Source organism: Poecilia mexicana, unplaced genomic scaffold (genome assembly GCF_051168715.1).
Source record: "Poecilia mexicana isolate PSO_F unplaced genomic scaffold, ASM5116871v1 scaffold_6, whole genome shotgun sequence".
NCBI lineage: Eukaryota > Metazoa > Chordata > Actinopteri > Cyprinodontiformes > Poeciliidae > Poecilia > Poecilia mexicana.
In genome coordinates, this window is record NW_028263375.1 from 26,352,312 (window position 1) to 26,369,392 (window position 17,081).

Here is a 17,081-nt window from a genome sequence, read left to right on the forward strand (position 1 = left end):
AGACGGTAGCTTCATCTAAACCTTCAGCCTGTACGCTGTAGGCGATCGATACCTTTGATTAGATCTCAGATTTTAGATATGATTTATCTAAACACATACTTTTCACAATCAAGATATCTTAATACATTACAATCTTCCTCTGTCCAACAGATTCGACTTCGGTCACATAAATGATAAATGTACATTTAGATTCCCACGTTACTTGTGGAGTACCACAGGGTTCAGTGCTTGGTCCATTTCCTTTTCCTGACCCTTCTATGTTCTCCTACTACTGTCTAATTTTTTGATTTTTTTTTTCTCTTTTTGCTGTTATTTCAGGGTGCAGGTCAAAAAAGCAGGAACTGGACAATAGTTCAGGGGATTCTGGGTAAATACAACTAAAATAATCACGAGAGCCTAGCACTGGCGGGAGGAATGGCTTCTGATCTTTTAGCAAAGACAAAAAAAGAAATCCAACATCCGCTAAAATCTGCCGCTTCTGTATTTTTGTTTACATTTTGAGAAGAAGGAAGTTGAGATCATGTCTTCTTCAGAGGTTTTTATGTCCTTTCTTGGAGCAGCGCCACCGCAGGCGAGGAGGTGAACAGGTGAAGGGTTTGGTTTGGTTGACACAGTGAGGTGGGAACGCGAACCGCACCAGCTGAAAATGTAACAAACGTTGCAATTTTTCGTCTCCGGTCTAGCAGGTGTGAAAACACTCTCAGATTTTAACTTTTTGTTTTGAACTCTTCATAGAACAAACATCTGTTTACCTGCAACACCTTCCTGAAGGGGGGAGATTAGCTAACGCGGTGCTGCCGACAACTCCTTCCACAGATGACACGCTGTGCCCCGTCTTTTAGTGTTTAACCCTCCTCTCTCCTAGGCAAAGCTATTGGCTGAGCCTTTACTGCGACTAACTATATATACTCTTTCATTCTGCTGCTTTTAAAACCAGCTCGGAGCTTTTTCTGTTCAGCTGTGTCGCTCAGCTACATGAAGCCACTAATGGAGCTGACTGTTGGATTAGTGCGTCTGCGTGTGTGTGTTTTTGTGTGTGTGCGCGCTCTTTGTATTCCAATCTCCAGTCGGTTATAGCAGACGGCCACAACACAACGCAAATGATTCTCTCTAGACCACTACACGCTCGTCCAGGAGGAGTGAAAGCCGAACGTTGGTGACTCTGGTGGGTTTTCTTAGATAAAGAACTTGTGCTGTAATTGCTAGAAAGTAGCTTGGGTCGGTTCCTTCTTACCAGAAACTGCAGCCGCTGTCTCTCTGACTCCGGCGTGAACTCTGAGGACATGGGAATGACTTCCCCGGCTCGCACAATGATCGCTCTGAGGGAGAGAGGCAGACATAGTTCTGTTCAGCCGGACGGACGGAGACATGGCTGGGTGAAGTGCAAGCAAACATGAGCGCTCGTCGTGGTTTGTCGGAGGGTGCGAGTCGCACCTGCTGTCCCCTGCGTTGCCGACGTACAGCTTCCCCTGCAGACAGGCGACCATTAGAGCGGTGCAGCCTCCTGAGATGTTGAAGGACGCCTTCTCCTTCTCGATCTGCACGTCCTGACACACCATCACAGACACAATGTGAGCTCATCATTTGGACAAGTTTCCCTGTTTTATGCTAAACATTCATTTTTCAGACAAAGAGAGTGAAAAATTAAAGCTGAACAATCAACATTCTGTGTCAGCATTTCTACAGTTTCTGTCAAAACTCCATGATGGATGGACGGACGAAATCCAACCTCTCCTAGACTGTGTAGGAACCCAGCTGTTGTAAAATTAAAACTACCTCTATGTGTTTATCATGTAATTAATTTATTCATTCGTTCATTCATTCATTTATTCATCAGTCTAAGTCAAGCAGCAACAGAATAAAGGGAATCCAGAGACTGAGAGTTTACATAAAGTGCTGCTTATTCCAGCAGTTAATTAGTCTTTATCAATATGATGCTAATTAACCCCAAAATAATTTTAAAAACACACATACGATCAGTCTATTAATTAGAACTATAATTGCCCTGCCATTGGTCTAATCAAAACACTGGCACATATCTGAGCCACAGCTACCTCGTCAGCCCTCACTGACGCCTTAATCATTCCCAAACAGAAGCAGAGAGACGTCCCAGGAATATAATTGGGCCCCCGGGGCGTTTCTGTCCCGTCTCTCTGTCACTATCGGCAGTTTGAGAAGGACTGAAAATGCTTCGGAGCGCAGGTGATGGCACTGCTGTGTTTCTCCCACGACACAGTCAGAGCGAACCACCCTCTGAACCTCTGGTAGATGAGGAGTGTGTCACGGCACATTAACGTTCCCCCGGATACGGAGGCCGTCTGTGTGTTTTGGTTCCACCGTACTGACAAAAACTCCACCGCCTGGGGGGTTAGAGGTCGGCAGGAGGTGGTGGTGGGTTGGTGAACGAGTGTGTCCTTCAGCCCGGGTGAATTATGGATCCATGGTGAGCCATACATATTTATCTTCGCTGTATCCCAGCACCAGCACCTCTTGCTGCAGGCGAGGCTTTCATAATGGAAACGGCTGCACAGACATCCACACCTTTATCCTCGCAAGTTCAGCCAGGAACAATTTGACAGCGGAGACAAATAACCAAGAGGGACAGCTCACACACACACACACACACACACACACACACACACACACACACACACACACACAGCTGCAAGCCCACTGTTGTAGATAGCATTATGTCTAAAGAAAAAATTGTACGTAAAATACTGCTGCAAATTACTGAGAACAAAACAAGAATCCAAAAAAAACAGAATCTTTGAACAAAGAAAATGTCAAATCGGCTTAGTAGGGCTGAAACGATTTAGTGAATTAATCGATTATTCAAAAAAAAAAAAAATCATCAACTGATTTAGCAATCAATCTATAAAAGGTGTACAGAGGCCCTAAAAAAAGGTCATGTCCTGAAAGAATAACACCTTCAGAGCAGCAAATAAGCCAAAACTGCACAAATGATATATAAAATTCACAATTAATATGGAAAAAACATTTCTGTCTGTAAATTTGTCAAACCTAGAACTCCTCAAGTGGCAGATTTTAGATTTGCCTGGTTTAAATTCTGTAAAACAAAATCTCTTTTTGAGCACCTTTTGTTGTCCAATTTTCAATAAGTTAATGCAAAAAGTAAATGACAGATCATCACTACAATGTATTGATGGTTAGCTGAGCAGAAAGGGCAGAGCTTTTAAGATGTTGATGTTAGAAGTATTTTGTAGCATCCTTTGCTAAAAATGATCAAGCGTTCACTAAAGAATCACTCTGTTGCATTTTAGGCAACAGAATGTTTATTTATTTTCTTGTGTAAAAAAAAAAGAATCGAAGGTATTCATTTGCATGTTTTAATGTATTTCTAATAATAAAAAATTTAAATGGTTGAATGAAAAATCTACAGAATGTGGCAAATCTTTAAACTGATTAATCGATTAGTTGTCTGATGGTAACAAAGTCAGGCTTTACAAATATTCAACCTGCTTCAAGTGTCAAGTTGTTCCTGTGAAAAATAAACTGGGTATGGGGATTTATCATCTGCATTTATTATGCTGTTCCCAATCGCACTATACAAAAATAGTCTGCAAACTTCAATATTACAGATCACAAGTCATGTGGCAAACATGCAACAGAAGCACATCACTCTGAACATGGCATCCCCACTGCTAAACACGGTGGTGGCAACATCATACTGTGGAGATGCTTTTTCTTCTGTCTCCCTGTGGCATTGTAAACAACTGGATCCATGTGGGAGGTAGGAAGCCTTGCACTTCCCCAGATCCTGATGTGAGAGGCCCCCTAGTGGCCAAAGAAGCTCACTGCGCTTTAAGAAGGCAGGAGTCCAACAGAGACGCTCCGGATGATTAAGTACTCCCAGAAAACTCCACTTTTATCCATCTACTGGCTCATAACCTGCCTGCATCATGGTTTATTAATACAGGGACGAACTGTGATTTTGAAACATTGAGAAAAAGAACATCCCAGCTCTGAGAGAAAAAAAGACCCTGAACTTGAGGAACATACAAAAAGCATTTAGGATTATGAACTGATTTCCACCAATTAATTAGCCAGTGACTGATGTTGGCAAATTTTCTCTATTGATTTGCTCTCGCAACTTAAACACCGAACATTTTGATTCTTTTTCTCCTGCTCATTAAATGCAAAAAGTTTTCCAACTCGGTATCAGGAGGCAAAACCCTGATCCGGGCATTTCTATGTTAAATGGAACATTTTCATAGTAATCCAATCATGAGCTGATCTGATATTTCATAGTTTGTTGATTCTACATTAAGGTGGGATTTTGTGCCCTCAAAGGAACGTTTAAGCCACTTTCTTTCTGTCTGAAGCTTTGATAGAAACCCAAAAGCTCCGAGCCCCAAAAGCAGGAAATGGAAAGAAATGTCACGGAACGGCGAGAAACGGCTGTCAGTAAATGATGGGAAACCCAGGCGGCGGACAGAGTGGCAGGTAATTAACTGAATTAATCATTTTTTCACTAATTAGTCAAAGCTGAGACATAACACAGGCAAGACAGACGGCCCGAGGAAAGTCTGGTGGAAAACTGGAAAACGCCAGATTATTAAAGGCTGCTAAAATAACACAGACATCAGATCCGACCTGAGGGTCTGAACATAGCCAGACCGCTGAATTAACATGTTTGCTTTTCGGTCAGCTTTCCAAGTTTACCCAATTTTTCAGTGGTTTTATTTGTGAAAATAAATAAATAAATAAATAAATTAGGGCTCTTTATCATTCTCCCTCCACTTTGCAATTATGAAATATTATTTTTTGGTCCATCACATAAACTCCAAATAAAACGCTGATTCGTAAAAAGGCCAGAAATCATCTTCATTCTGCTTTTTAGGTTTACTTTTCTCAGCGCTTATCAAATCAAATTACATAGATTAAAGTATGAGTTTGAGGTGAATCTTGCACAGAAACTTGAGAGCTGTGGAGAAAACCCCAAAACTGTGCTGATACATTCCCTTGCACTTATTGCCTCTTTAAAATATGTTTAAAAAACTGAAGTTAAAATGCTTTGTTTCCAGCCAAAATAACTTAAATTTAGCCTGAAGCTGCCTGGAATGCTGAAACTAAAATGTAAAACCTAATAATAGCGAGGGGAGAATTGATGTCTCCCGACATGGAGAACACAGGAAGCAAAACGACAGAAACTGAAAGAAAGACAGCATGCTAAATGCCTATTTATTTGACTGTACTTCTTTAAATTATGACATTACTGCCCTATAGATTAATATATTTTGAGCAAAATATATCAAAATCATCCTCGCAAACACAAACAAACCAATCAACCCAGTTTTTTAGTTCTCATTTTCAACAAACACGAAGAATTAATTCGTCATCTTCGTCAATCTTGTTCTGAACTACCGGTTCGGTAAAACGTTACTGTGCACTGCCATCTAGTGGCCTAAACAAAGAAGCACATCTTTCTGCTCCTGGAGGCCAGAAGAACTCGATCTACTGCTGTAGGGGTTTATAAGTGCAGCTGGAATATTGGAATGTAGTATTTGCCCTTTGAGTCGGCGCACCTTAAAACATATTTATTGATACTTTTAAATCCATAGGCAACAAAATATCACTTGAAAGTTACGCTGTATCGGAAATCCATCCGAGGGCCAGGTGTCGGACTTCAACGTGCAACACTAGAAATATGTAATTACTTAACCCTTGTATTTACAAATTGGGTCCAACTGACCCCACACCTGTATCACTTGTATCATTTGCCTCAGTCCTCGCATGCACAAGAGTTAAGCAGAAAAATCAGACAAACAGCTAAACTTCCAATATGTTATTTAAGTGGTCGCAGCTGCAGATGTGCACATGAAAGATGTTTGAAATGGTTTTGCAAAATTAGCTGGCAAAAAATATTGACAGGGTATTTTTCAGAGGCAGAATCTCACTGCAACGAAAATAAGCAACTCTGCAGTGAATATTTTATGTTCCTGGGGGAATCCACCCGTTATTATTTTTCTACTTAAACACTATCGTGTCTTCAACCACAGTACTTTCAAGCCCCCAGAAACTAATCAGAAAACAGTTAGTGGAAATGCACAGTCGGGCTTTTATCGCCTGAAAACAGAAACTCATCGCTGTAAACTGTGCCCTGATTCATCGATTCAGTACAACAAACACTGCAGCTTCCTTGATACAGGCAATAAAACCCAGACTCACCTATTGTCTGGGTTTTATTGTTCCATACGGGAAAAACAGTTCTGCTTTATCAAGATCTGACCTGCAGATCATCAGTTATATTGGCTCAAACTAACTTGTCAATTCCAATCATATTGATTGGGACATCACTCGTTCCTTTAAAGTAATCAGTAAATTAAATACCTGACTTCCTACTCACGACGAGGAAAACTCCACTGGCAGGACCACAACTTGCATTTGTCATCAACCTGTAAACTCACCATGTCTTTGAAGGCATTCTCTATGGCTCCGATAACCAGGCTTTCTTGCGAAACTTTCTTCTCGGTGAAGAAGCGCGTTGGTGGCGGGGCGCTGGGTGAACCCGGGGCGCCCGCGGCTCCTCGTAGCGACGCAGCCCTGGACAGGGCGCGGTTGGACGTTGCAGACAGGAGGTGATTGACGGGCTCCTCGTCCAGACAAGTGGGCGGCTGCAGGTTGGGTGTGCACAGAATCTCCATCACCTCCTGAAGGTGCAGCGCGATGTGGTGATGGAGAAGACGAGACGCCATGACGGCAGCTCCAGAACCAGCGTGGCCGTCGAACAGCGCCCAGTAGTGAAAGGTAAGATCCTCTGAGCCATCCTGGAGGCAAGGAAGAACAATGATCGTCACATCAGTGATAATTTAGCATTTAAACCTTGTAATCGTCAATCTTTCATTCCACAGACCTACTGGAGAGATCTGGAGGTTTTGGGCAGGAGTTTGGCTGATTTTTTTTTTAAAATAACATGCTTGGTAAGGTGTAGTTGTTAGCTCTCTTTAAATAACTTGTTTCTGTTTCTTTAAGATATTTTGTGTCACACATCAGGTGCCGTCAAGTTCAAGTGCAATTGACCTCATCAGAGGATACAGAACTTTACACATTTTACCTCATAAAGTCCCAACAAGGAAAAGTACTTCTAATAGAAACAGCTGGCTCAGTTAATGCAGTTTGTTTCTTTTCTTTTTATTTGAAAAGAAATTGGCCAAACTTTCAGAACTCCAGACTTATTAAAGAAAAACAAATTAAATTGAAAGGCCTTTAGAAATGGTCCTGAATCGGTTGGTCAGTTTTTCAACTATCATTATCGGCCCCTTAAGTAAAACTGTGCTGATATTAAAAACTGATGTGGTAAACAATTTCAGTGGCATTTCTTCACTGAGTTGGAAATTTAATAGTTACAAATAAGATAGGTAAGAATTGGTTATTGGCTACAACAGCAATACTAATATCGGACATTGACATTGGCCTGCGTTAACATCATGACTATTAGTCAGAGTCTATGCATACAGTTTGTCCATCACTGTAAGAACCTTGTCTGCTCGGTCTGTTCTACCGCTTTGCTTTAGTTCCTCTCTTGCATTTTGCAGGATTTAACAAGTCCAGTATGATGTAACACATGTACGCATCCTGTCCTCTTTGTTGATTTTCAAAGACTCTGCCTCCCACATAGGGTTTGAACAGTCTCCTGTGCGATGCGGCTCACTCATGTTACCCTTTGAGTCGGCCGTCTTCACAGAACACAGTAAATCTAAGATCTTCTGACACAAACTCTTCTGTTTCCGCATCAGTTCTGGTACAGACCAGCCTCTGAAATGAAGTCGCCTGGCGCTACACAGCCCTCAAAGACAGAACATGACTTTGCACCGCAGAGTGCTCTAGCCGTAGTTTTAGTTTTGTGCTCTGTGTTTATCCACAGAGCAAAAAGCAGGGTTTTCTAAATATAGCACAGGCAGATTCTACAGCATGATTCCAGGAGGCAAAGAGAGGCTCTACAGTTCTCATATCGGTCCACAGGCACTGCAGGAGTGAGTCATGAGAGGCTCTTGTATGCATTTGCTGTTGGCTTCTGGCGATCTCGTGTGAAGTAAGGACAGACTGAGAAAATGTAACGTAGGGCTACTTTTCTGTTGCTACAAAACCAGACAAACTGAAGAACAGAGACAGCGTCAACTCAAGTCAATGAATATCTGTCAAAGCTGCTCCACAAAAACAAACAGCAAGGACTGTCTAGTGCAGGATGATACACATCTTTTTGGAGTTCTGTCCACAATGCACCTCTGACTGCAACGAGATCAGACTTCAGGGCTGATTCGCATGCAAGAGCTGCTGACCGCCGATAGGATGTGGAAAGGACGCGTCGGTCTACGCTCCAATGAACTGCGCGTTGGACTGATTGAGGGGACAGTCGGGCCTGCGGACCGGTTTCACTCCCACTGATATCATGTCAGCCACTTCTTTTATGTACTTCCTGTAGTTTTCAACCCTCTCACACTCACATTGCAATAGCCAGAATCGACTCGCTATGCGTCCAATCTGAGTCAAATTGCTACAGATTTTTGGAACATGTTACGAGATTCTGTGGCGTGTGCGTCACGACTTGGAGATATTTACACCACTGCTTTGAAAGGAATGTGACTGCTATCCAGTTACTGCAGTAACGACCGAAAAATAACATGTTTAAGGGTTTTTTCACACCCAGTAATCTGGTAACCTTTGTTTGACTGCGGAGCAAAATTGCAACATTTGTTACATTTTCAGCTGGTGCGGTTCACTTCCACACTGCATTGAGGCAAATGATCCAAACCCTTTGTAAAACAAACTCTGCACCAAGAACCACTGAAGGAAACGACATTAAAACCTCAGAAGAAGACATGAGCACAACTTCCTTGTTTGAAAAATGTGAACAAAAATGGAGTAGCATCAAATTTTACCAGTTTTGTCTGGAGCAAAAGACCATGGTCATTTTCACCCACAAGCGCAAATGTTTTGGTTGCATTTACCCAGAATTCCCTATGCTACAGTCCACTTCCTGCTTTTGGAGCGGCCTCCTGTCCGCTTGGCATTCACATATGCATTCAAATCATGCCAGTTTATTTCGAACCAAGCCGAACCGAGACAGAGGTTTTTAGTTGGACCAGTTCGCTTTTTTGGTCCGCATCAGAGCGGATCACTTGAGGCCTTTCACAGACTACAGAACTCTGAACTTTTATCTTGAGACTCTGTGTGACATATTAGAGATCTCTGTCCGTCTCACTCACGCTGCCGTCTCGGAGGCCGAGGCCTTCTCCGTTGGGCAGGGAAGACCTCCGACGGGCTGCGGGGTTTCGGTTTGGCCCTGAGCTCTCCAGAGGCCTCCGTTTGAGCATGAGCACCTCGCAGCAGGCCTGGTCCTCGTTTAAGGTGCTCTTCCCAGCATTGATCACCCTACATGGAGACAGAAGAAGGAAGGGAAGACAGTGCTTTAGGACACCAGTGTAACACAATGATGGTCAAACACACATGAACAATAAAAACTCAGCAGAAACAAGGATGTAAGAATATATGTGATGGAACTCCTTTAAATAAAACATTTACTCTTTTAGAATTGTTTAGCACTAGCCAGAACAAAACCTATCAATAAATACATTCATAAAATGTAGTTATATTTTATATGGTACATTTGGAAAACATATAGTCAGACTTTTTGAATTTCCATGATACCCGACAGCCATATCTAAAGGTAGCGAAGCATTGTTAGACATTAAATCGCTCCATTGTACCAATCAAACAATTCACACAATTGTGCTTTTTCCCCCCCAAGTTCAACACTGACAGAAAAAGGGTTATGCAAACTTTTAACGACCAAATTTGGCTTCAATTATTATTTCCTTATTTTAATTTTTCTTTAGATAGAAATGCTATTTTCTGTCTAAGGAGGCCCCTTGTCATGTCCTGCAACCCACAAAACTCACCCAAACATAATCTGAGCCTTTATTATTGTTCTTCACACAAGAAGCGACACAATCTTAGAAAAAGAAGAGAAATTTCACTTACAAAACATTCCCACTCATGCAGGGCAAAGGAAACAGAAACCTCAAACACTGCAGACTGTGAACAGCTGTCAGATGCTGCAGCTGACTACAGCTGGGATCTGCTGCTGCAGCCATGGAAAAGCACTGGGTCACAGTAACTCTGCATTCCTGCTGGATCTGTAAATATGCTGTAGCGGCTTTTCAAACTGGTCCATCAGGTGCTGAAAGAACAAAACTTTACAAATCAGTATCTGATTTCATTTTCTTAAATTTAGCTCGACTCCAGATAATCGGTCTTTATCTTTAGGACTATATTAAATTATTGTGATATGAAATAGCAACCATGCACTGCAAAAACACAAACTCTTAAGTATTTTCTGTCTAGTTTCTGGTGCAAATACCTTAGTGTACTTGGAATGAGACAAAACTAACTTGCAAGTAACTTTTCAGCAAGATACGGGGCATTAATATTGACAAAAAGTACTATTTCCACTGGCAGATTACCTCACTTATAATAAGACATTTTTCCGATGTTATAAGTGAAATCTGCCTGTGGACACCAAAAATTTTGTAAGATTTTCAGGTTTTTTTTTTTTTTTTTTTTTTTTTTTTTTTTGCAGTGTATGGATATGTGATCAAAAAAAAATAGTCAAATGTTGTCGTGGCAACAGAAATGTTAAGCATTGTTTGCACAAATCTAATTTAAGCATTCATTAGCGGCCGTAAGGATAAGATCCAATGAGTGGACATTCTCCGTCTGCAGCTGAGAAAACACTCCGGGTCATCAACCTGACGGAAAAATTGCTGCGCTGGTCTTTCTGTCAGTAAAACTGATTTTAATTGGAGTCAGAGTCACGGCAGCTTAGAAATGCTTCACTTCCCTCTGTTGTAACAACTAACACGGTAAACTAACACCTGAAAAAACAACTTATGATGCACATTGTGTTTTGTCTAATAGTAACCCATGTTTCTTTAAGATAATCTCAGCTTTTCGCCTCGGTGCAGAATGAAGATCAGGACGAACTCCTGACAGCCTTTTACAACAAATTATAAATTCAGAACTATTCCTTCAGAGCATGCAGTTATAAAACAATAGGAAACACAAAGCTTTGTCGTAGCCAGGAAAAGCAGCAGAACCCCGTGGCTCTCCGCCACGTTTTGCGGGTTGCGTAAGAGCGAACCTCCGCAGGGAGCGAAGCTCAGCTGACCCCGCGAGGTCACGAGATCAGCGCCGGCCTTTCTTCTCCGCCGTGAGAAGACGAGCCGGTCGCATTGGGTTACCCCACTTCCTCAACTCGACCCCGATTACGTCCTCAGCGGTCCGATCTTCAACACTCATGCAGTTGATGCTGCAGGGGAAGTTTTTGTCCTCCAGATGTGTTTTATTTTGTTCCTCCAATCAATTTATACCAAGCACGAACATCAACAAGAGAACTACTTCTGTTTTTACATCAGCATCAATAGAGTTTAAACTTTTTCACATTTTGCAAAATCAACATTCAAATATTACTAGGAATGCATGATGTATCGGCGCTAAGGAAAGAGACGGGAGATACGAGCCGAGATGGAAATTTAACCTAAAACGACGTTTAAATATTACTTTTAAAAGTATCTGCATCTCTGTTGCCATGGTTAAGCTGTAAAATAGTTAGCCAGAAGATCTTAACACAGTTTAAAAAGGGAATTAAAACGTAGAATGATTGAAAGCCTTAAAGAAATCACGTCTTTGGTTGTAACCTGACAAAGTAGCAAAACTTATAAGGGGTGCAAATACTGCCAAGAATACAACAAGGAACAAGTTGAGCAGCTGAAAGTGGGGTAAATACTTTGACATGCAGTGACTTATTTAACGCTGTTTGTCAAATATTAAAACGCCGTGTTTCAGCCGTGTTCGGACTTGCTGCTTATTCTGCCTTCATCCACACAGGTTGATTTTCCTTGAAATTTTCCACTGCTGCTCTGGAAGGCGTTCAGCCCGTAGGAACTACATGGGAACTTTGTTTGACATCTTGCAGACTGTGAACTTCAAAAACATTGGAGGCGGATCAATTGGTGGCGGATGTTATGAATTACAGGCTGCCCTGGATCACTTTTTTGCTACTTGCTGCACAAACAAAAGCTGGGGTGAACAGCCTGCAGGCTACGAATGCTGACAATTATAGGCTTTTGGGGTTAGTTATGAAAAAAAAAAAAAAATCATCCTTGTTGTCCAATTGCTTATAACAGATTTTCAACAGTCATCATTTAATCTTTAATTTAGCCCTGCTGAAAACATAAACCTAAAATGTTACGTTTTTCAGTTTTAGGTTCCAGGTTGAAATGAAATCGGCCAATCGCTCCTTCCTCCTTCCCGTGCCGATGCAGGTGGTGAGCATGTGAAGAGTCTTGTGACTGATGCTGTTCATGTGCCTCCTCTTAGCCCCCTTCTACTATGTTGCTTCTTTTGATGAGAACTCAAAATATGTACAAGTAAAAAAATGAAAATAAAAAAAAACACACAAAAGCAGAAGGCAAAGAGCCAAGACAGATAGAAACTGCAGTCAGAGCTGAAGGATAAACTCTCTGCGGTGAGCTGGAAACGCTGGCGCAACCAAACGAGAAGGTGGAAAGTTGGCCCTCGTGTTTATATTGCAGAGAAACCTATTGATTGGTTATTGATCTTACAGCTGCTGAGGTTGTGCATTAACCGTTGTGGATCGGTAAGTAAAAAAATAAAACAAATATAGGAGCAGCAGGAGGACAAAGCTCTGTGACAACTGATCTTTGCACCATCGATACGACGGCTCTGCTCGAGATGAGGTTTGGACTGTACAGCTGTCTGGGCTAAGGTTAAAGAAGCAGAACGAAAAACAGCTCAACCAGAGTGTTCAAGGAGGAACACGAAGGCTGCATGTAACCCGTGGTGAGCCCTGGTGGTGGCGCTGTGGAGAGGTTTTAATTCTTCAGGTGGCACAGGGAGGCTGGGCAGCTGGTGGGAAAATGGATGGAGTGAAATTAGAGGGAGTTAAAATAATGAAAATCAGTCATTAGCAGACTTCTGTATGATAAATTAAATCTTGAATGACTACAAGATGACTTTATTAATACTAAAAGATTGAAGGAGCAAACAGCACATGTTTGGACTCCCTAATCTACAGCGATACTGGATTACAGGCACAGATGCATCGATCCGATATTAATATTGGTACCGGTCCCGATATTGGAAAAAAAAAAAAATCCAGATCGAGCGTTGGTGGTAATGAACCCAACTCCCCGTTCCGCTCTGCAAACAAACAAACAAAAAAAAAAAACAGCAGTAGAGGTTGATTTTTCTCAGTGGAAAAACAACTGCGGGGGTAGAGGAGATGCAGAAGAAGCAAACACTCTGCAAAAATTGAGAGCGGGGCTTGTATGCACACTTGAGACAAGAGTGAGCAATAACCACTGGTCCATCTGAATGATCCTGCTCACTGGTCCAGATCCTCAAACAGGCATCAGAATCATCCTGATAACAGCAGAGCTGCTCTTCCTGCGTCTCCAGGGACTGACGCAGGAATAACCTCACAGCCTGGTTTCACTAAAGAAGAAGAAAAACCAACTCTGATTTTAATTCTCACAGATAAAGACTGATTTGATCTAAATATTTTAATTCAGAACAAAAGTTGTTAAAATTTGTACTTGTAAATGCAGAATTAAATGAAAAATTACGTACGTTTTCAGGTTCAGGTCATCAAAGATGTTATGATAAAAAAGGTAACCAGTGACTAAAAACAAAAGCAGCTTTCAAATGGGTATTTTACTTAAAGCGGGGTAAAAACTATGTATAGTTGCGATTCCAGCTATTAGTGTGGAGCAAATCAACCAGGCAACGCAATCCGTGATGTCATCAGACGTTGACGCTGCACGTGGCTGTAATAAACAAAATTTGATGCTGCAAACTAGCATGGACCACACATGGAGAGATAATGGAGAAAGTCCTCCCCAACAAACGGGAGGTAGAGATTTGGACATTTTTTAGTGTTTCGTGGCCCTGGTAAGGTACAAACCCACCTAAGCTGGAACTTGTTTGGCTCATATGCTTCCATCTCCCCTTTGGCTCGTTAACTCTTTTTCGGGAAAGACGAGAACGGCCTCAAGCGAGAGAAATTGAGGACTTTATTTTAAATTTTGCCTTTTCCATCAACCTTAAAGCGTTGTGTAAAAAAATGTCGATGGAAACACAGTTAGCAACAGTGATCCTAAACGCCTCCCGGTGAAGCAGCGTTTTTATCAAAGCCCTTTACAACTTACCTTTCATGAACCAGATTATTTATCCAAGTGACTTCCTTACTTTTTAAAAAAAAAATTAATTTCTTAATTTTTGTTCAAACTTTTTACAGAGTGATGCAATCTTTCTGTTTTGTTCACATCGGCTTACAAGCAACGTTGTCAACTCACGTTGAAGACCAAGTTGGTCACAATGCTTTGGCTCTGCTATATATGTCAAATATGACTTAAAAGTAATTTTACATCCTGACTTCACACCTTGAAATTTGGTGTGCGTCTCTTTAAAAACTCCTGCTTTTTCTGAAACTCCGCCTTCAGGAAGTCATCACAACATGGCTCCTCTATTAGCTGCTTAGCAACGTTTTCACCAGGGTTGCTCTGAGGAGTAGCTCGTATAATGAGCTCAACGTGGCTGAATTAAAACAAATCTGACGGCATTTAGCAGCACCAAGGATGGTCACTTTTAGCTTGTGACTAGACTTGATTTTTATGAAACAAGAGTCGAGGTGTTTGGTGAAAATAACAAAACTCGCCATTTTGAGTAATTGTTGACTTTCTCATTTATTTGTACATTCCTAATTGATAATTTAGCTTATTCTACAGCAGAATGTTGTTTCCGTTTTTTTCAGTCTTCCAAAGACTTGATGAGGACCACGTTGGTCGTGTGTTTATACGTCTTCTTTTACATAATTTGTCAGTTTTGTCACAAGTAGACGTAGATAAAGCCTCCTTTTAAAGCTGTGCAAGCAAGAATATCAAATGACCTCTGGATCCGTCTGATCTGAGAGGATTAGGAATTTGGGCTTTTTAGTTTGGAAAAGAACAAGCTACAACATGCAACTCTGTGACTTTGGAAACCGTTTCTACGTCCGATGCTCAACACTTAAACAGGAAAGTATCCAAAAGATTCACTGAAGACGTCAAGTTGGAACCTTAAGGTTATTTTGCACTTCTTTTTTGACATTGTTCCGCTGCTCTTTCTAATGGCATTCATCTCAACAGGCCTCACACCTGGATGGCTCAACTTAAAAAGATTAGCTAGAGAAAGACTGGGGGGATTTCTGCAGACGCTGCTTTTTACCAAAAATAAACAACTACGAAACAAAGAGAGGGAAGGAAACGCACTCGCTCCAATCATAGCAGCCTTTGAAGAAAACGTCAGTGCAGGAAAATAAAGGGTCAAATGTCATACTGAGATGGTATCTCTCTGTAACGAGGTAGGAACTCGGGCCCAACGCGGGATATCGGAATATATATGGAGAGAGAAAGGTGCCGATGAAATGCTCCGAATGGACGATCACTCGTCTTCATCAGCCGCTAAAGTTACAATCACACCTCTGAAGCCTCTGACAATCAAACTCCAAAATGATTTACATTTATGAGGTGAACTTAAAAAAAGAGCTAAAACTCTGCCAGCTGATGAAAAACAGCCAAAGTGAAACTCATCAGATGTTTGCTACAGATAACGCAGAAATCCAGAATTCACATAAAATGAGGTCTCAAAAATGATGGATGGATGGATGTAAATAAACAGCTAGATACAAAAACCTTAATAAAATGCCAGATGTTTCCCCCTGATGATTATATTTCTATCACGTTTTCCAGTTTCTCTTTTAAAAAGTACAAGCTCTATCAGTAAAGCACAAGCTGCATATTTTAGACAATTTTAAAAAAGAAAAAAATACTTGCTCCTCTAGATTTGGAAACATTTCTGCTTCCTTTTGTGCCTCCCACAGGCAACGTAAACACACCAGGCATTATTACCCCGCAGGCAGAAAGATGGAATATATCGAATATCAGTAACAGAAAAAGAACAACAACGAAGTCTGGATTCATTTTTTGTTTTTTTTGTTTCAAGAACCAAGCGGATGATGTGAAATAAGTAGGTTATTAGGTCAAGTGCTGATGATCATAATTTTTTTTTAAACTGAAGCATGGAGAGAGAGAAAAGATAACCCGCATCTTTCGTTGCAATGTCCTTGCACTTTGTATTCAACACAATCATTTCTAATGTTACATCTTGATCCCAATGGATTATGAAAGAGCCGCCGCTCTTTATATGCACATCTAAGTGCGCGCACACACATACAGCAGGCCGATCATAAAAGCGTGCTGGTGTTTGTGTTTATACCCGCCCGAGTGATCTCACTTTCCAAAGGATGCAAGAAAAGATGGACGCGCAGGTTACTCACTCCGCGTAGCCGGTGGCCCACGGCAGCCGCTTGGTCTCCTTCAGGATCAGGATCGGTCGCGCAATGTGATCCGCCGAGCACTCGACCTCGTCGGCAGACAGACCCAGGAACTCCGGTCTGCTGTACGGAAATTTGAGCGGCAGATCCGGGCCGCCGGGATGGTCTCCGTTAGATCCTCCGGCCATCACGCCTCCCATCAGGCTGGCCACGGCCGTCTTCACTCGCGTGAGCATGGCTGCTGCGGGCGGCGGAGCGATGCGGGTGGGCGACGATGCCCGCACGGGGGACTCGGTGTCTCTGCGTCAGGCGGCAGCAGACACAGAGCTGCTGCTGCTGCTGCTGCGGTGGAGGCGGTGTTGGTGGTGCTGGTAGAGACTCATTCAGTCGGTGTGGGTGAACGCGGAAATAGGAGCCAAACACGCACAGCAGACTGGGCTTCACGCTGGTCGTCATGTGACAAACCGGTCGCTGCTTGTGTGTGTGTGTGCGCGCGCGCGCCTCAGTGAGCCGCTTACTGCTGGAGGTCAAAGGTGCTTAAATCACCTCGAGGCTGTGTAACTAGTGCAGAAATCTGATAAATACTGCAGGCGTGCTGTTTCCCACATTGACTTCACTGAACACAACAAGCCTGTTGGAGGTCATAGTTCTCTGTTTTAAACTT

At 42.1% G+C, this 17,081-nt stretch overlaps 1 protein-coding gene across 1 annotated transcript in view; it reads right to left on the minus strand.

Annotated features, from left to right (window-relative positions):
* ppm1h (protein phosphatase, Mg2+/Mn2+ dependent, 1H) overlaps window positions 1-16,831 on the minus strand; it is a 31,001-nt gene extending 14,170 nt beyond the window's left edge. Inside the window, exons 1-5 of the mRNA XM_014986039.2 lie at window positions 16,421-16,831; window positions 9,231-9,396; window positions 6,432-6,791; window positions 1,435-1,547; window positions 1,235-1,319 (exon numbers count right to left, since the gene is read on the minus strand). Of these exons, the coding sequence (XP_014841525.1) occupies window positions 1,235-1,319; window positions 1,435-1,547; window positions 6,432-6,791; window positions 9,231-9,396; window positions 16,421-16,653 (957 nt within the window). The 5' untranslated portion in view covers window positions 16,654-16,831. The remainder of the gene's footprint in view (window positions 1-1,234; window positions 1,320-1,434; window positions 1,548-6,431; window positions 6,792-9,230; window positions 9,397-16,420) is intronic.
* Between the last annotated feature and the right edge of the window lie 250 nt (window positions 16,832-17,081).